A 20,463-nucleotide genomic window follows, 5' to 3' on the forward strand; every position below is an offset into this window, starting at 1 on the left:
AAATTGTTAAATTTAAGGAACAGAGTGGTGTCCCAGCATCCTGGGGCAAGAATATGTCCAAGAAATGGAGAGGAGAGCAGATAGAAGTGACAGGAATGAGGTCCATGAATATGTAAGCAGGCAAGTTCTTCTCACAAGCCACTATATCCTGTTACTCGGAACCTAAAGCAACAAAGAGGGCAAGAACCTCTTGGGGAAGGATCGTCTCTACATCAGATCCAAGCACTGTCTGCTCTCAGACAGCAGCACTGATGAGCATTTGAGGGATGTAACTTTACCCTACATATCACTCTCCGATCATTAGGGAAATGCCTTTCAGAAAATAGATAGTTACACCTGGCAAGAAGCCTAGATAATGTCTAGTTGTGACCCTCTCCATTTTAGAGCTGAGCAAAATGAGACTCAGCAAGGTGAAGAGACTTTTCCAAAGTCACCTCATTATTGATGAAAGAGCCAAAGACAAAACCTACATCTCTAATGTAAACCATTATTTGTTTATACTCTGCCTTTATTCCTCCTTTCAGGAGGTCATTGAGAGTTGCCTCCATCCCCACTAACCCATCCCTGTCCAGACATCCTGCTAGGCCAGCGGTTCTCAACCTGTGGGTCTCGACCCCTTTGGCAGTCGAATGACCCTTTCACAGGGGTCACCTAAGACCATCCTGCATAACAGATATTTACATTACCATTAATAACAGTAGCAACATTACAATTATGAAGTAGCAACGAAAATAATTTTATGGTTGGGTCACAACATGAGGAACTGTATTTAAAGGGCCAGAAGGTTGAGAACCACTGTGCTAGGCAAAAAGGAAGTACCCTGAACAAGGGATGTACCCTCTGCATTTTAAATTTGTTTCTCAAAGCCCAAAATATTTGTCCATCCTTTCCATCAGTTTTCAAGCGGTCACAATTTTATCTATTGATTCTTAGAAGTATATTCACAGCTGTGTCAACAAAATCTCTCACCTACTGCTGCTGTTGCACACTCAACCTCCAAAGAAAATTAAGTAGTCTAGCCCAGCCAAACTCATTAGCTATTAGGTCGAATGATATGACATTTCCATTTTTGCCAGTCAAAAACAATTGAATATTGGCAATGTCACAGGGCTCAACCTGACACTCATAAGCCTCCGGGAAGCTCTTACGTAGAGAATAGCAACTTAGATCCAAGACGGTGGGTGGAGCAGGTGGATGTTACACTCAGTTCCGCCAAGGACCAAACTGGAATTACAATTAAAATATAGAGCAATCAACCTGAATAACCAACTGAAGACTAGCCGAAAATAAGTCTTATAACCAAGGATTTACAGAAGAAGCCACAGTGAGACTGGTAGGAAGGGTATGTGAAAGGGCTGCCCCACCACCACCACCACCACCCCCCTCCCGGGCAGCAGCTGAGATTTCAGAGGGCTATAAAAACTGTGAAGGTTTGCCCTGAGAAGTGTAAGGTCTCATCCCCAAGTTGGACTCCCCAGCCAATAGCACATATATGGGGGTGTAAACATATAAAAACCCAACCAACTCTTCACTTAAAGTCGGTGCACATTATCTGCTTTCCTCTATGGATATGTATTTTCTAGACTCTAGACCCAAGTGAGAAAAGAAAATTATATCCTGTGGACCCCCACAAAACAACTTAGAACCGTGGTTTAACATAAGCTCTGAAGGCAGACATCAGTCTGCCACCAACTAGATACTTGACTTTCAATGACAGACTTAACGTCACCAAGCCTCAGTTTTCTTATTTCTGAAATGGAGATATACAATAAACCTAACTTACAGAGTTTGGGGAATAATTAAATAATTTATGAGATACATAGCACGAAGTATGTGCTCAAGAATGGCCAGCCAGCACTAATAGGAGAGTCCATAATGAATACACCCTCCATGCATACACATCAATTTCTGGGAAATTCTTCCCTTGAACAGCTCTCATTCCTCCTGTGGTCCTTGATGGAGCGGTAAGGACCATGTACTAACTGACCCAGTTCCCCTGCCCCCCAAGGGGTTCCCCCACATACCACCAGGGCATCCGGGAGGTTGTGCTCCTCTGTGAAGGTGATGACTGCAGGGATGATGTCCAGCGCACTGAGCTCCAGTGTGGCCGTGCTGACGAACTCGGCATCATAGGCCCAGCCCACCTGGAAGAACACAGCCACTTTCCTCATGAGAAGGCCCGAGCGCACACGTTTGAATCCATGTCTTGCCACAAACCTCATGGCGGCCCCAAGGTTCCTGCTGCCCGAAGACCTTTCCCGGGGGATTTTCCTGACCGCCTGGAGGAGGGCGGGCTTCCCCCTGTAGTCCGAGAAGCGAATCAGGTAATCTATTTTGTTGTTGTATGAAACGATGGCCACTCGCGCACCCTTTGGGCAGTTACTCTCGCTTATTTCCATCTTCATCAACAGAGACAATAAAATGTCTCTCATCCTCTCAAAATCCAAGTCAGAGACGTCATTTGACATGTCCAAGGCAAAGACCACTTCGGTCGGGAACACTGGGCACTTGGAAACACCTTGACACATGGAAACACGGATTTAAGATTTTCTGCAATGCCTCTAACAAGTGAAGATTTGAGTGAATAAGAAAAAAAAATATTATTTACCTGCTGAACACGCTGGAAGGGAAATTATTTTGGAGAGAAAAGAGGACATTGTTAGTTCACATGAGTAGTGGTATGTTTTCCACGTGAGTGCTTCTGCCTAGTGGTTAGAGCATGGGCCCCGCAGACTGAAGGGTCTCGGGTTCGATTCTGGTCAAGGTCATGTAGCTCAAGTTAAATGCTTGATCCCCAGCCCTGGTCGGGTGTGTGCAGGAGACAACCAATCAATTGGTCTCTTTCACATCGATGTTTCTCTCTCTTTGTCTTTCCTCCTCCCTCTCTTTTCCTCTCTCTAAAGCTCAATGGGGAAAAATATCCTCAGGTGAAGATTAAAAACAACAACAAAAGAACAAAGCTTCTCTTTGCCTGCTTTGTGATAAGAAACACCAAGATGCAGTCGTGCAGGAGTGCAATTACCACTGCATTTCATGGGCTACCATACCGTACAGTGGAATTTTCCCCACCACTGAGATGATACGCCTTTTGACCATTTCATTTCTAAGGCCACATTGAGGAAGATTAGTTATCCAAGTGGGGACCGAGCTAAATATATTTATCTATAGGAGCCTTTCATGATGGACAATGGTGCCTCCCAACCTCAGTCAAATCCACAGTGACTTATGTCCCCAATCCATGATTCATCCTCTTTTCACACCACTGGCTCCTTTTGAGCCTTTTTCAAACAACTTACGGCAGTTTTCTCGGGTGAAATCGACGATTTCACAAGGCTGTTAGAAAGATGGAGAGAGAAAAAAGGAAAAAGCATTTAATTTGAAGTATATTCCTCCTCACCCTGGTGACTTAGAAATGTCATGTGGATATCATCAGTACCTATCTGAAGCTTTTAAAGCTGCCACAGAAAACATGAAAATTGTTACAGCAATTAAAACCATCCAGCAGGTATATTTCTGGATCCCGTGGGTATTTTAAAGCACTTATAAAATATTTTACATACAGATAATGCCTATATTATTAGAGATAGATAGATAAGAGGAATTCTTTTCTCTTTTTTTATCTGCCTCACAAAGCAAAGGACTCAAATCTGATTTTGAAAAAGTATAAACCCAGGAATCTCAGCACAGAAGGCAGAGAAATGCCTTCAATTTTTGGATCTCTATATTAACAAATCCTGGCACACTTCTTTAGAATGACTGCCAACACAGGTACTCCTAACACCTCCCCTAGAATTGTGCTTCATTCCTTTGATCCCCTCCTCTCTGTCCTATTCTTCCTCAGCCCCTTCACTTCCTGCTCCTCAGTTGTCCCCACTTCCTCCCTCCACCCACCAAATAGTATGTTTGTACTTGGAACATAAAAAAAAATCATAACTTTTGAGATTGTTTCCAGGTGTTCCATGAGACACAAAGTCCAGGGCTGTGCTGTATGTTGGCTTATAAATAGTTTATAAGCAATTTTTGAACTTCACAAAAAGGCATATTGTGTAGGGGAGTGGCCTGTCTTTCCTTTCATGTCAACGGGTATTACTCAAAAACATCCAGATTCCCTCCAGGATTCAAAATATTATTCTACTCTTTTTATTTGATTTGGTAAAGTCTATAAACTTAAAGTACTAACAGAATTCATAAGAGGCAAAACTAAAGAATCTTTATAGATTTCTGTTTTGTCAAAGTGGAAAGCTCTGTGTTCTGAAAAGAATGCAGTTTAGGATTAAAATATTCACTTACCATCATATCTGCCAAGCCTCGGGGGCCCTTGATGCCCTGGAAAGAACAGAAACAGATTTAAGATGCAAAATTCTGAGGTCCAGTACGTTTTTATCCTGAGGTGGCAAGAGGTTCTTATAAAGTTCACCAGAGTCAATGGACCACTTCTGCCCTTCACTCCTGACCCTGAACTTCTGTCTGACCCCTTAAAAAAGGAGGTCAGAGTGCCTAGGAGGTACGTCCCAGACCTTGGAGTCCAGGATGCCCAAGTACATGGTACATAACTTTTAGAAGATCAAGTCATTTTGAGACAAAGCCACAGTTTAGGATATAATTCAGAAAAAAAAGGCCATTCAAGATCTCAGGGTCATTCATAACAGTTCTAAAGTAGAACCCAGTCCTCCCCTACCCTTTCTCCTCCAGCCACCCACCACTACCCTGTCTTTGCCTAAGAACTTAACAAATCTTCCCTGGACCCTTCAGAATGAAAGCAGCCTTATTTAGACTCTACAAGGTAGTAATAATGTGTGAGCTTGAGCAGGTCACTATAATCTCAATCTTTGTATTCATATTCTCATCTGCATAATGGGCATGGGTGATCCTTCTAAGATATTTTTTAAAATACATTTTTATTGATTTCAGAGAGGAAGGGAGAGGGAGAGAGAGAGAGAAACATCAATGATGAGAGAGTATCATCGATCGGCAGCCTTCAGCACACCCCCTACTGGGGATCGAGCCAGCAACCCAAGCATGTACCCTTGACCGGAATCGAACCTAGGACCTTCCAGTCCATAGCCAATGCTCTATCCACTGAGCCAAACCAGTTAGGGCCCTACGACCTTCCAGTCCATAGTCCACTGCTCTATCCACTGAGCCAAACCAGCTAGGGCTAAGATTTTTTTATTCTGTGACTTTGTTGTACCTTCACAGTAGTGAAACCACTAGGTTCAACCCATGGCTGACTCACTCTAGGATGAGCCATGGGGCAAAATGACAATAGCCCCAAGTCTTTCCTTTCATACCAAATGACCTTCCATGGAATTAGAAAAATATTTGTGGGCTTGCAACATTGTCAGTTCAGTTAAGATGACATAAATGTCTCTTATGTTAGGATGTCCTTCTAGTTTTGGCATAAATGTTGTTGCTCATCTTATTGACACTGATAAACTCATTCTCCAGTGAGTATTATGTATGGGTTTATGTATTATGACAGATTCATACATCTCCAGCCACTCTAATATCTTCCCCATCTTCCAAGTGAAACATTTATATTGAATCAATATACTCTGTAAGGACTTGAAGCGAATGTAAAGCAAATTTGGCCCATTCCCTAATAGATCCTCTTGTGCGTCCCAAATGTTCATTTCTTTTTAGAGATGCCTCTTATCAAATCTTTATTCATTTTTACACAAGGTTGACAAGAAGAGAAAAGAGAAGAGTCCATGTTACCCGTGGTCCTGGAGGGCCTTGGTCACCTGGAGTTCCAACAAATCCTGGAAAGCCAGCATTACCCTAAAAATGACCAACCACAGGAATAAGCTTCCCACCTTGAATATAACTCTTATTACAGTCATCACTTTGAGATATCAAGTTGTCATTATACCTAAGGTACAATGAGTCTACTATAGACCCATTAGTTTATGCACTGTGATCAGTGGAATGAGACACAGAAACCAGAAAGAGAAGGGATCTCTATGGGAACCATCTAAATCCACACCCGCTCCCCCCCCCCACACACACACACACCTAATTCCAGTCAACATGTATACATATTTCCAAACAGCCTTAAAGGATGTTGTATTCAGTTGAGCCTCCAGGTCACATAATGAAAAGATGCATCAAGTATGCATTAAAGGTGTGGCATCAAGAGAAAGAAAAAGCTCTTCTAACCCCTTCTGGTCTTCAATGTATGAGACAAGGTGTATGCTAATCATGGATTTGCTGCTTATTTTACAGGTATTTGAACTGACATAGCATTACTTGCATATAATTGATGTTTTGTCTTTTTAAATGAGAAACCAGAGAGATAGGTTTAGCTGAGCAGGGCAATATTAGCCAGTAGCAAGCCAAGTTAAGCATAGATCAAATTTTTCTTTATGTCCTTGCCAGTGTATAAAAATACCAATTATTGAGTTCCTAAAAATATGTACATCCTCTTTCCTTTCCTCTTTTCTTCCACTGAACACTGGTCCATGTCCTCTTCCCACATTAGACATTGCTCTCTAATGTCTATGAGCTAAACACAACCAAGGTCTTAGGTATCCACAGGGTTACTCTTTCCAAAAGGAGCTGCTAGTGATTGTGGCTCTTCAAGTTTGAATCTTCAGACCCTGAAGGAATAGATTTTTAATGGTAGACTCTATAAAGCACAGTAAAAATACAACTCAAAGTCCACCAAGATGGCAGCCACATTCATGAGAGTGTAGTCCTAAAAAAGCTAAGAGAAGGCTAAGGTTTGGAAGAATCTCAAAGAAACAGCAACATTTGCTCTACAGCTAAAACAATACCATTCCCAAAGGATATCTAAGACGTGCCTCCAAACTTATTTTTTAAAGCTTGATATTGCATAACTGAAACGCCAACTTGGATTTTTCTGTTATGGTTGGGAAGCTGCATTTGCATTCAGAAGGTAGACAAGAGTGGGATCCAGTGGGGAGTGAGCCCAAGGAGGGTGTGCAACGTGCCTGCCTGAGGATGACCTGGGTTTCCTTCTAAGAAGCCCAATAAACCAATGGAAATATGCTCCTCTGAGTAGAGTGTCATGATGTAGGCCTTTCTAGATCTTGGGAAATTCCTTTGATTCTTACCCTCTTCCCTCTGATTCCCTTTGCCCCCTTCTCTCCTCGATGGCCGGGGTCACCATCTTCTCCCTTTATGGAATTGAAAGCAAAACCTTGAGTGTAAAGAAAAATAAGCACAAACAAATGACACATGCTGTATACCCGCTGCCAGGCCCGGGAAGTTATCTTCTTACTTGTGTGCCAGGATAGCCAGGAAATCCAGGGTCACCCTAGGGTCAGAAATGAGAAACGGTCTTGTTTAAAGTCATGTTGTTAAATCTTTCTTTGGCATTCTTTGGGGGGGGGGGGGGGGGGGGGGGGGGGGGGGAATGATAACTTTGAGGGAAAAGACCCCAAACAGGAACCAGAAAAAACAACTATATCAAACATTATCTTGAGCTAATCTCAAGTGGCCATGTTTTATTCCTATAATTCATTGTGAAACAACTCGCACATGATTTTTACAAATCCCTCACCCTCCTTGATACATGTGTAATAAGACTGCCTTCTTAAGCATTCTAACCTATCAGTTTAAGTAACCAGAGGTCCCATCCCGTGGAAAACGAGGGAAGGAGCATCAAACTGACTGCTGGGAAGCAGATCCTCAATGTCAGATCAAAGGTACACCACAACACAATTATTCATTCAACAAACATTTATTTAGCACTTACTATGTGCCAGGCACTTCCTTAAGCACTGGGAATTCAGCAGTGAACAGAACAAAGACCACTGCTATCATGGAACTTACCCACTAGTGAGGAAGAGAGGTATAATACATGAGGAAGAGATAAATGCTATTCTAGAAAGGCGATCAAGGGACAAAGAATGACATGGGTAAATGGGGGGAACAGGGACACTATTTTATATAAGGTGGTCAGACAAAGCCTTTCAGTAAAGATGGCGTTAGGGCAAATACCAGCATAAATTGAGGAAGCAAGCCAAGCAAATATCTGGGAGAAGAGCATTTCAGGCAGAGGGAAGAACATTAAAAAAAAAAACAACAACAACAACAACCCTGACGCAAGCCCAGCCAGTGTTGCTCAGTGATGGAGCATCAACCCATGAACCAAGAGGTCCCTGGCTCGATTCCTGGTCAGGGCACATGCCCGGGTTCTGGCCTCAATCCCCAGTAGGGGGCGTGTAGGAGGCAGTCAGTGGATGTCTTTCTCTCATGGATGTTTCTATCTCTCTATTCTTCCTCTCTCTCTAAGAATCAATAAAAAACATATTTTAAAACCCTGAGGTAAGAGTGTGCCATGCTTGAGGATGGGGTTGGGGTGAGGGAGCAGGAGGAAATGAAGTCAGAGAGTTCACAGAGGGGCTAGATTGTGTAGTCTTGTAGGGAACAGTGGGATTAACTCTGAATGATATCAGGAGCCACAGCTTGGCTTTGAGTAAAGGAGTAGCATGATCTGACTATGTGTTTTAAAGCAGGCTCTGGCTGTTGCATGAAGAACTAACTAGGTGAGACAAGGGTGGGAGCAGAGAGGCTAGTTAGGCGCCTATTGCAGTATTCCAGGTGGGAAATCATGCTGGCTTGGCCCAGAGGGTGGCAGTGGTTGGGGTGAGAAGTGATGAAATGCTGGGTGTATTTTGAAGGTAGACTCACCATTATTTGTTGATGGATTAATGGTAGGGGGTGAGGGAGCAGGAGGAAATGAGGTCAGAGAGTTCACAGAGGGGCTAAGACACTTAGAGAAAGACACTTAGTAAAGATACTGCAAGTGTCTGTCTTGAGCAACTGGCAGGACGGAGTCTCCCCTCCTGAGATAGGGAAGGTTGGAGGAGGAGCAGGCTGTCAGCGAAATCAGTTTTGACTCCCTGGATGTTTGATGATATTAAAGGATTATGTTTGATTCTTAGATGTGATCATGATATTGTGGTTATTAGGGTTAGAGAAAGACACTTATTAAAGATACTGCAAGTGTCTGTCTTGAGCAACTGGCAGGACGGAGTCTCCCCTCCTGAGATAGGGAAGGTTGGAGGAGGAGCAGGCTGTCAGCGAAATCAGTTTTGACTCCCTGGATGTTTGATGATATTAAAGGATTATGTTTGATTCTTAGATGTGATCATGATATTGTGGTTATTATCTTTTTAAAGAATATTTCAGAAATGCAACTTGAAATATTTATGTATGAAATATATAATATCTGGGATTTGCTTCTAAAAATGGTGAGATGATAAGTGGGTGGAAGTAGAAATAAAACAAAGCAAAATTGGTGAAGGGCATTGCATTGTTTGAGCTAAGTGATGGATCCATGGGGGGGGAGGTATTATTATATGTCTTTCCACTTGTATATATGTTTGAATATTTCCATACTAAAAGGTTCACAAACAAAAGAAGAAGAGAAATGTTGCTTTGGGACATGCCACTTTTAAGGTGCCTATTAGATAGAAAAGTGGAAACATTTGGAGTTTGTTTAGGAGATTGATCCAAGGTGAAGAAATAAACTGGAGATCACAGATTAGATGGCACTTGATGCCATGGGACTGGATAAACTCACCTAAGGAGGGAGGACAGAGGGAGAAAAATGCAAGGAGATTCAATAGTTAGAGCTCAAGAACGTTTTCAGAAGATCCGGCAAAGGAGACTGAGAGAGAACAGCCAGTGAAAACCAGGAAAGTGGGTGTTCTGGCAGATGAGACGGGAAAGGTTTCAAGAACAAGCCCAGGATCATCTTTGTCAAGTGCTGCTGAGACCTGGAGTATGACGAGGGCAGAGAACTGACCACTGGACTTAGCACCATGGGTTTTACCTCAACTAAAGCATGTAGTTGCGTGGGGAAAGCCAAGGGATGAAGCCTCAATTGTCATTAGTTAGCGAACCAGAGGAAAGAAAGCGGAGCTTCTAACCCCAGCACTGCTGACATTTGGGGCCTAAGGGTTCTTTGTTGTGAGGAGCTGTCCTGTGGATTGTATATAGGACGAAAAATAGTATCTCTGGTCTCTATTTACGATAGCATCCCTTCCCCCAGTTTTGACAACCAAAATACCTTCAGACATTGCCAAATGCCCCCTGGAGGGTAAAATCACCCTGGAGTGGAACCATGGTATAGACCAGGGGTGGGCAATCTTTTTGACTCGAGGGCCACAATGGGTTCTTAAACTGGGCCAGAGGGCTGGAACAAAAGCATGGATGGAGTGTTTGTGTGAACTAATATAAATTCAAAGTAAACATCATTATATAAAAGGGTACGGTCTTTTTTCTTTTTAGTTTTATTCATTTCAAACGGGCCGGATCTGGCCCGCGGGCCGTAGTTTGCCCACGGCTGGTATAGACCTACTCCTTCAAAGAGTTGCCAGAGAGAAATGGGGCTAAGAAAGCATATATTTAAATCAGGGGTTTGGTTTGGGGGTTTTTTACATAAGAGATATTCCCACCTCTCTTTATGCTGGGAATGATCTATGGGAAGGAGCAGGTATGATACAGATCGCTCAGAGAAGAGGAGCGTGAACAGACAAGGAAAATGTAGCCTGCTGGCCAAGCAGCTGTAAGGACCACTTAAAGTGAGACCATTATGACTTGCCAGGAAAAACTCATGCAAATGTGGAGTGAACCTGTGTGTTCCACGATGTTACATGTATCACCATAAGCATAGACTAGCCTTTGTGCTCAGCTCAGAGGTGGTATGTGGCTCAAAACATGCACATTTGAATTCTACCCAAATTCCCTGCTATGCGAACTCTCCCCTAGAGAAGAAAGACTTAATTTGCCAGGATGGGGCTCCAAAGAACTAGTCTCTACACTCAGCTCTGTCTCTAACTAGCTATGTGACCACAGGCAAGTTACTGCACTTCCCTGAGTCTCAATTTTCTTATCTGTAAATGAACAAGGCTAAAGGAGATGATCCCTGAGGTCCCACACTGTTCATCATTCCACAGATCTATACTAAGGGATCACTATGTTTGGGGCATTTTCCTGCTCAATAAAATGGCAGTGGTGCTATCTAGCAGCCACAAGAGAAACAAGAGAGTTGTAGACAAGCCAGCCCAGAATCCTGACATTGTTAAGTAGCTGAGCATCGCTAAACATCCCAGTGACTTATTTCGTGCAGCAGTAATTGTAACTTGCAAGCTAAAGAACCAAGAATAACTGTGGCTATTGACATGTGATTTACTTAACAAGATTCGTGTGATTTCCATGCTTCAAAACCTCTGTTTGTAACTCATTTCACTACATGTTAAAACACCAGCTTCTTATGGGAGTAGAAATATGTAAATATACTTATTGAGCACCTACACTGTGCCAGCCTCTGTTCCAGGAATACAAAAAGGAGGAAGATGCAGTTCTGCTATCAGGTTCACAAACTGGGAGGTAGACAAATATGCAGGAATAAATTACAATGGAAAGGGGCTACTGTAGAAATATGTGCTTTGGGAACACAGAATATAGGACAACAAATTCTGTCTTCCACAGAAGTTGATATCTGAATTGGTTTTAGAAAAATGAGTAAAAATTGGCCAAAGGAGGGAGATGGGGAAGGACATCCCAAATAGAGGCAAGAGTGTGTGCAAAGGTAAGGAGCTTGGAAAGAACCTGGCATGCCCAGAGCTGGGGTAGGAATATCTGGTGTGGGTAGAAAGAAGATGAGGGGAGGAGTTTGATTTTTAAATAAGGGAGTGACAAAATCAGCTTTTCTTTTTTAAGGAGGAAACTCTGGCAGCTACAATATGTCGTAAACAATACATAGAAACCATTCCTGTCATGCCACTTGAGTAATAACTCTTATTCTAGTAAAATAAAATAAAAGCTATAGTCTTTAGTTCAGAATACTCTGTAAGGTAACTCTCACCTTTGCTCCTTTTCTTCCCGGATATCCATATCCATCAGGACCAAAAAGACCCTAAGAAAATGACACAAGATGATGTTGAGTCACCCAGATCAACACTTGGTTGATAATATTATCTGTACCCTTGGAAAAATCAGCAGTGCAAGGAGGTGGGGAAGGCAGAGGGGGCTTGATGGAGGTTTATCCCAGCCTCATGGGATATACACTAGACTACCTTCCAAGGATAAGGGTGGAATAGGGTTTAAAGTTTTTAAAGACCATTATATAAATAAATGTGTTGTATTTTCTTTCATTTTTAACCCCCTCTTCAGCAAGATGATACCATGGGTGTAGGAAGCCCAATCACGATACAAAGTCCTCCTGGAGCAAACTTGCTTTCCTTGTAGGATAAAGTGACAATGGGAGAAGTTCCAGAATTGGTAAATCTCTAGGGATAAAGACAGACTTTTGGGGAAAAGATTGGGATAGAAGCAATGTAGTTTAGTGAATACATTTATACACTGTAAACCCAGACAGGCCTGAATTTTTATTCCATTTCCAACACTGGTTGTATGAGTAGCCTTAGGCAAGTTACTCAACCTCTCCAAGCTTCAGTTTCCTTATATGTTAAAATGGGAATAATAATATATCTAGTATGGTTGGAAGATTGAGTGAGATCGTGCATGTAAAGTCCTTAGCATGATGCCAGGCACAGAGAAAGTACTTGGTAAGTGGTCCTTATTCTGCTGCTGATGGTGGCGGTAATAGTGATGATGGTGGCCAGGGAGTAGTAATGGTTGTGATGGTTATGATGGTGGCAGTGATATTGGTCAGGGTAATGGTGGTGGTGGTGGTAGAGGTGGTGGTGGTAGAGGTAGTGCCGATGATAATAATTATGAAAATGTTGATAATACTATAGAATCTTAGCATCTTTACATATAGACAACGAGCTTTCTATAATCGTGAATGCAGAAACGTTCAGGCACCTTGTACTGAATAGACAAATACTGCACCTGAATCAAGTACATTAACTGAGAAGAACAATTTTTTATTTTAAGCCATTCTTATAGCTAAGAAGGAAAGTTTGAAATCTTATTAAAATAAGATAAAGAAGATTGCCAAAAATGAATGGCAATGAGGAAAGAATGCAGATGAGGTTCATTTGCTGTTAGTCCATGCAGAGCGTTCAGCATCTGTAACCCCAGAGACCTAAACTGTATATTTTGGAGATATCCAACACCCTCCAGCATCCCTGAAATGACACCGTCAAGAAAGACATTGCTCCCCAGCTTTGTTTGTCCCCCAAAAAAGGTCAAGAGAAACAAGCTTTGCTATTATTTTAAATCAGAATGTTTTAATAAAGTCAAACAGTGTTAACTTCATCATCTGAACTGAGTGTAGATGCAAAACAATGTTTGCCTTACATTTCACTTGACAATAATCTTGTTCTGTGTTTTTTTTTCCTTGCCTCATTTAAGTTTAAGCTTCTGAGACCTGCTTTTATTTTCTCTCCTTGCCAACAAATGCAATTGTAGTGCTGAGTGTAAAACAGACACAGGTCCTTCCTACTGTTGATGAGGGAAATCTCAGAAATATGAGCTTCAGGAAAGACACGTTGCTCTGTTATCATAAAGCCCATTCCAGTAAGACACTGAATTGAAAATAGTCATAAAATAACTAACGATCTTACATTCAGTGCAATGACTAAGGTGAAAATGCATAGCCCTGTCTTTGGAAGTATTATCTGTTGAAGTTAACCTTTTATGATTTTTGGTCTTCAAAGATTATGTCTATGCTCTGGATAATCAAATTCATGTCCTTAAAAGTTTGCACCTCTCCATGGGTGCATGGAACAGAATAACAGATCTCAGTGGGGAAGCGGGTAGAGAGAACATGTAATGTATGCATATATACATAACCAATGGACACAGACAATAGTTGGGGGAAGGCCAGGGTTGGGGCGGGAGTTGGATGGAGGGGGACAAAAAGAGGGAAAATGGGGGGACTTCTGTAATACTGATAATAAAAATATAATTTTTAAATCTTTATTATTGAAAGTATTCCATATGTCTCCTTTTCCCCCCGCCAATGATCCCTTCTAGCCCACCCTGCCCCACCAAGCCTTCATCATCCTATTGTCTGTATCCATGGATTATACTTTGGTTGATCTCTTCCCACCTACATACCCACCCCTGCCTTTCCTCTGAAATTTGACAGTCTAAGTTTGCACCTCTGATTGGCTGTCTTATTTGTTTCCCTGGGGGAAAAAATGTTCCATTGAGCATCTCTGTATTTCTAAACGGCTCAAATGCTTGTAAAACATCCTTGTCAAACATAAGAGGCTAACTGGCACTTTCCTCTTCAATAACATGTGAAAAGACAAAATAAACCCCAAATCATCTTTGGATTCTTTACATATATGAAAAATTTAAGAGGCTTTGACTCTAGATCAGGGGTGGGCAAACTTTTTGACTCGAGAGCCACAATGGGTTCTTAAACTGGACCGGAGGGCCGGAACAAAAGCATGGATGGAGTGTTTGTGTGAACTAATATAAATTCAAAGTAAACATCATTACATAAAAGGGTACAGTCTTTTTTTTTTTAGTTTTATTCATTTCAAACGGGCCGGATCCGGCCCGTGGGCCGTAGTTTGCCCACGGCTGCTCTAGATTCACACCAGCTCTGGTGATGATGTTATATTTGTTACCCCAAATATTCATGATGAATATTAGAATTTTATGTGAAATACAAACAAATAAGAAATTCAATCAAGAGTCCAAAACAGAGAAACTAGACTTACAGGTTGTCCTCTTGGTCCTTGCTGACCCCGTGGGCCTCTTTCTCCTGCATCACCATGCTCTCCCTTATATAAAGAAGGATAAAGATGACATTAATTTTCTCCTATGAGTTTGTACAATTTTATATAGTTTTCCTTAGAAACTTTACAGTCACACTTTTTAAGTCCCACTGGCATCATCCTACAGTCTAAGGTAAATATCTTCCTCTAGACTTTTGTTAAATATTTAAAAACTAAAAATATAATTAAAAATTTGGTATTATTGAAAATTTGCAAAACCATGTATGCAGCCCCAGTTACAGAATTTTATATTGCTATGGCTTTTTCTAGGTGTGAATGTGTGAACCTGCATTTATGGTGAATGCATATACTTATCTACCTATTGATATGTCCTTGTCTACTGATCCAAGGGACCATCTATTCATCTTTCTCTGTGTCTGTCTGTATGTCTTTCCTTCTCTGTATCCATCTATCCAACTAAAAGGTAATGGACAGTCGCTATCATCACCAACCACATCAGAAACACATGCTGGAAATGATCACATAAGGAGAGATTCATATAGGAAAACCCTAGTTGTAATCCAGGAAGAATATATTCTCTAACATTTACCTTCATTCCTCTTGGTCCAGCTTTTCCTTTTGAACCATTTGGCCCTGGAGGTCCAGGTTTCCCCTGTAACAAGACCATGACCAAAATCATCTAAAGGGCCACAACGTTAAATATCTGACTCTCTTGTTATTATTGAAATGGTCTGGAAACGGTAATATGCTCATGAATATCTTTAATGCAATTAATTTTATCCTCCAACATAGAAAATGCACATTTTACCTCAGTTGGGGGATGGGATGGGGAAGTAAGATGTTCTGTGCAAGAGGCCATGTCTACCACATACCAAGAATTGAAGGAACTACTTGGCTATTTGAGGGGAAAACACCATTTGATTAAGAGGTCAGGAAGACAAATGCCGGGACTTTTACCCTTCCCAAATAGAAAATATTATCAAATGAGAATGAAAATAATGCAATCAGTTATGAGGCTGGAATTTTCCCAACCAAGAAAGAGAATGAGGACAAAACTAGGGCGTAGGCCCTTCTGGATCTGCTATCTTAAATCATGGATACTCTTATCCCTGACTTAAATCAGGCTGCTCAGGTTTAAGGTATCTCAAAAGCTTCCTTCCTTAGGAAGCCACTCCACTTTTGAGGAGTAAATTAGACACTCATTCCCCTTTTATACTTTTGTTGTTGTTGTTGTTACACCATAGGCAAGTACAAGCTGATGTTACACACCCCTGAGGTTCAAACCCAGTCTCATTGATCACCATATTCCCACTAGATGCTTAGAGTAGAAGGGGGCACATACCTGATGAGCAATGTCTATGGCATCAAATTAGCTCATTTCTAGACATTTCTGATGCCCACAGATCCCAGAAAGAAACAGTGTGGCTTTATGTTATTTGTCTAGGAACACTCAGGTGTATGAACTGAGCAGCTGTGTTGCAACTTTTTGTTTTCCAAACCTACCCGAGCACCCGGTAAGCCCTTTTGTCCCAAAGTTCCTGGTGGTGCTTGCCTTCCTCTTGGCCCCTAGTCCAAAGATAAAATTAAAATTCAACCAATTTTTGCAGAGCTACATCATTTTTTCCCATGTAACCACAAAACCATCTTGGATGCTGATGGAAGCACAAACTAAGGTGTCCTGGCCCATCACTATCTCATTTATTACATTTTAATCAAGCAGCACTTGTACTCTGGAGCACCCCCCGGTACCCTTACTCCAAACTAATTCCAACTGAAGCACAGAATTCACATCTGTATTTTTAATGATCTCTCCAGTTGAATCTGATAAGTACTAAAGTTTGAGAACATTGCTTTTATATTTCAATTCACCCAACTAATTTTAAATCTTAAAAGGGGAATAAGAAAAACTGTAAGGATAGTGATCTCCTTTGAAAACTCAACCTTTTCCTTATATATCCACAAGGGCTAAACAAGAAATTGCATTTTGACTTTACCAAGAACCAAAAGTACGCGTAAGTGACTTAATCTCACTGGGCACATTGCTGGAGAGTTGCTCGTTTCCTCCCCAATCTATTTTACTTTACTGATTTCTGACACTTTAATTTTTTCCAGCTTTTCTGAGAAATGCTTTCCTATTAGAAGCATTGATCATGGCTTCTATCCTCCTGCGTGAAGTATCGGATCACCTCTGTGGGTATTGAATCATACCCACATGCCAGTGGGAAGTAAGAATTAAGGAGAGGTTTTATCGATTATCCGGCTCATGGTTCACCACACAACCTGCTCCCCTTGCACTCAGCAGCATAATACAGTGAATATAAAGGAGAAGGCCAGGAAACAACAGTAGCAGGAGGTCCACATTTGAAATGAGCCAGTGATCAAAAAAAAGGCAAAAATACATCTCTCAGTTGTTTCCCCCAGTGTTCAGACACTATTTTCTATCAAATACAATCTGTCATTACACATTGATTACCCACTTCTTCCTTTAGTATCTTTGTCAAGTGGAAAAATGGCAGAAACCTTCTCAAATTATCTTCTGACACACAAAGGATCTTTTAAAGTTAATGAGAATGATTCGATGTGTTAGTAAAATTTGATGTGTTTAAGTTCTTCCATTTGAGGATACTTTGAAACAATTTGACTTTCAAAAAGAAAGAGGTAGAGAGTATTCCAGAAGTGTTTACAGAATAAGGAATTTGGGTTAAATTTGGAAGATTCCAAAGAACTGATGAGAAGTTTAAATTTATAGTTATCACAGAATAGTTTACAAAAAGTCCTCATGGACTGAACTTGAGGGCAAGATCCTTGCCTTAATGGTCTGAATGTCCCAGGCCTATTAGCAAAATGCCCTGTGTATAATATATACTTCATAAATATGTTACTGATTTTTTTCTGCCACAATGAATACAAATTTAATTAATTAAATATGATTTGAGTAATCTGAACAGGCAGTAATTAAGAGGAGAGAGTTATATCTATACTTCCTGAGTCTGAATCCCATCTTCACCACTTATTAGCTGTGTGAGATTGGCCAATTTACCTAACTTCTCTGTCTCCCTCCATTTCTCCCCTGTAAAATGGGGATAATAAACCCCCACTGAAGGATTTATTGAGTTAACACAGAGTGTAGAGCCTTATCTAGGACATAATAAGAGCTCAAAAAATGTTAGCTATTGGGGTTTAACCTGCCCAGAGGAGAGGCTATCTAATTTGCTTGAAGAGGCCCTGGAAGGGAGGTATCCAAAGCCACTGTGATATATGTTAAATCCCTATCAAAGAATATAAGTTAAAATTTTAAACAAATACCCTTTAGCTTTAGAAACAAGTTCACTGATACAACCTGTGAGCCTGGATACCCAGGTTCTCCTTGGTAACCGTCTTCACCAGATTCTCCACGCAGTCCCTGTCAGAATGAATAAGACTTAGTGAGTTCCCGGGGCATCTTTAGTGTTCCTATTGAAGGCAGCCTCCCCTGCAAGAAGTCACCTGAAAGTCACAAGAAAAAGACAAAAAAGAGTTCACCGTCTGTGCTCAGTCCTCTTAGGATGTGGAGTTGGAGAGAAATAGGGAGGGAGTTCCGCTTATGCTGGGAAAATGTAAGGCCAGATCCTTACTCTTTCCCAGGCTTTGCGCATCTCCTTCCAATGACTCAGCTAGTGTTCGGAAGCAAAAATGCTTTGTTTAAATTACTCAAATTCCCATTTTACATAATAACTGGTTACTAAAAAGCCCATCCATTCCTTTTAAGGAATGTGGGCTAAATGCTGACTTGTGTGAAGGACACTTATGCCATGTGAGGAAACTCAGAATGTTGAACACAACAACGAGAGTGACATTCTGGAACGAAAGCCCATAAAGCACATAGAAAACTAGCAAAAAACTGGATTTAAAAGCTTGAGCATTAACCTAGTTCTCTAGGCAAACGGTGAGCTGTTAAAATGATTCATCTGATAACTGATTTTCTCCTTCAAATTAATATTTTCAGCTCTACAGAGAAGATACATTTTCCAAGATTGAGGATAATGCCCCCAATGTGAATTATTCTGCCTTTTTTTCTCATGTTGACTAGGCTATTGGTTGGTTATTCATAGATTTGCAAAGAGAAAAAATCTTCAACTCAGAATTAATCAATAGGTGGATCAATTACTTATGCTTCTGAAGTTTTTAAAACTATTCAGATAAATGAGAAGCACTTCTATTAATCATTACTATTTTATTACTCTACACTTCAAGAGTTTATTTATAGACTTATAAATATGAACCAAGTTTTAAAAGGCATGTAGCTAGAAATTTTGAAACAGGTCATGAAATGTTGCCTAATTTGCACGTTACATTAGTGACATTCATAATGCAACACTTCTAAAACAATGTGACTCTATATAGCAAAGCTCAGACTCTTTTATTATAATCCCATGCCTATATATTTATATTAGGAAATCCTTTCAGCAAAGCAAAAGCAAGAACAAAACAAAAAACCTAAAATACAGTTTTTCTTTATATCACTGACATGATATATAACAAGACAGAAATCACCGGATAGCTTAGTAAATCATTGTTCAGAGTAAGATATAATATATTAAAATGAAAATAGAAAGATTTGGAAACATAGAAAAGCAGAATATAAAATAGTATGTACATTATAATAGCCCCCTTATTATTTATGCAAATAAAGGAAACACAAATATGAAAATAATTGCAGGAGTATGGTAAGTTTTTGAACATTTAAAAAAATTAATGATATTTTTCATTTTATCATACTTAACAAATTAAAGTTTTCCCTTATTGCCAAAATATAATCTTTTCCATAAATAAAATCTCATTTAGAATTCCATTTTATTAGGCATCTTGCAAAAGCCAGAATGTCTAATTTCATAGACAGTAATAAGCCATATTTCCCCAAAGCCCAGGGAATGTTGTAATTTAGAGTTCAATGCTTCTATAAGCTATGTTCTTCCAATAGTATTGGCTGGTCTTAAGCAAGTTATAGTCTCAAAAACTTAAATGAGTCTACTTGACCAATGCTCCAATATTGGTTATCTAGCAAACTACTGACAGGTTGAATAAACATATTAACCCTGGAGTTTATAAGCATCTCTCTCATTTTTTTAAATCAAAGCTTCCATAGGAAAAAGAGCAAACAATATTCATAAAGATCATAATGTATTAAAGGGAGCAGCTTCCCATTAGAGACAGCAGTTCACACACATTTTTCTCTGCTTCCAAAATAAAAGGTTACTGTTCAAAAATGTCCCAATAAGAAAACAGTACAGAGGCCCAGAGAGCAATCAGTCCTGATGAAAGCAGGAGGACAGACGGCCCAGGAAGAAGCAATCCAAGAAAAAGAAACCTCCCGTGTTTGAATATATTGGGAAGTTGTCCATTTTGTGAAAGAGCTTTATGATGAACTAGTAAAATGCTCATAGAACACAAAGCAAATGGGGAGAAAGGCTGACTCGGGAAAACACAAGTTATATCGCTGTAAATATTGACCTGGTCATTATATGAACAATGACTGAATTGATCAAAATTAGAGAAAATAAGTTTATTGCAAGGATAAGTTGGGAGAAAGTGTATATAGAAGGAGATAGACAGGTTAAGAAAAACCTTTATCCTCCACAGTAGGAAATCAAACGAAATAAAACAGAAACAGACCCATAGATATAGAGAACAAACTGATGGTTGCCAGAGGGATGGAGGGTAGGAAGATGGTGGAAAAGGTGATGTGGGATTTAAGAAAAGAAAGAAAGAAAGAAAGAAAGAAAGAAAGAAAGAAAGAAAGAAAGAAAGAAAGAAAGAAAGAAAGAAAGAAAGAAAGAAAGAAAGAAAG

General features: G+C 40.4%; 1 protein-coding gene across 1 annotated transcript in view; it reads right to left on the reverse strand.

Moving 5' to 3' along the window:
• The window catches only part of LOC102256069 (collagen alpha-4(VI) chain), a 102,879-nt gene that overhangs the window by 17,603 nt on the left and 64,813 nt on the right, over positions 1 to 20,463 (reverse strand). Inside the window, exons 22-33 of the mRNA XM_005863599.2 lie at positions 17,977 to 18,039; positions 16,140 to 16,202; positions 15,226 to 15,288; positions 14,619 to 14,681; positions 11,843 to 11,893; positions 7,244 to 7,279; positions 7,077 to 7,139; positions 5,719 to 5,781; positions 4,291 to 4,326; positions 3,297 to 3,333; positions 2,609 to 2,620; positions 2,025 to 2,518 (exon numbers count right to left, since the gene is read on the reverse strand). Of these exons, the coding sequence (XP_005863661.1) occupies positions 2,025 to 2,518; positions 2,609 to 2,620; positions 3,297 to 3,333; positions 4,291 to 4,326; positions 5,719 to 5,781; positions 7,077 to 7,139; positions 7,244 to 7,279; positions 11,843 to 11,893; positions 14,619 to 14,681; positions 15,226 to 15,288; positions 16,140 to 16,202; positions 17,977 to 18,039 (1,044 nt within the window). The remainder of the gene's footprint in view (positions 1 to 2,024; positions 2,519 to 2,608; positions 2,621 to 3,296; positions 3,334 to 4,290; positions 4,327 to 5,718; positions 5,782 to 7,076; positions 7,140 to 7,243; positions 7,280 to 11,842; positions 11,894 to 14,618; positions 14,682 to 15,225; positions 15,289 to 16,139; positions 16,203 to 17,976; positions 18,040 to 20,463) is intronic.

This window comes from Myotis brandtii, unplaced genomic scaffold (genome assembly GCF_000412655.1).
Source record: "Myotis brandtii unplaced genomic scaffold, ASM41265v1 scaffold18, whole genome shotgun sequence".
NCBI classification, from domain to species: domain Eukaryota; kingdom Metazoa; phylum Chordata; class Mammalia; order Chiroptera; family Vespertilionidae; genus Myotis; species Myotis brandtii.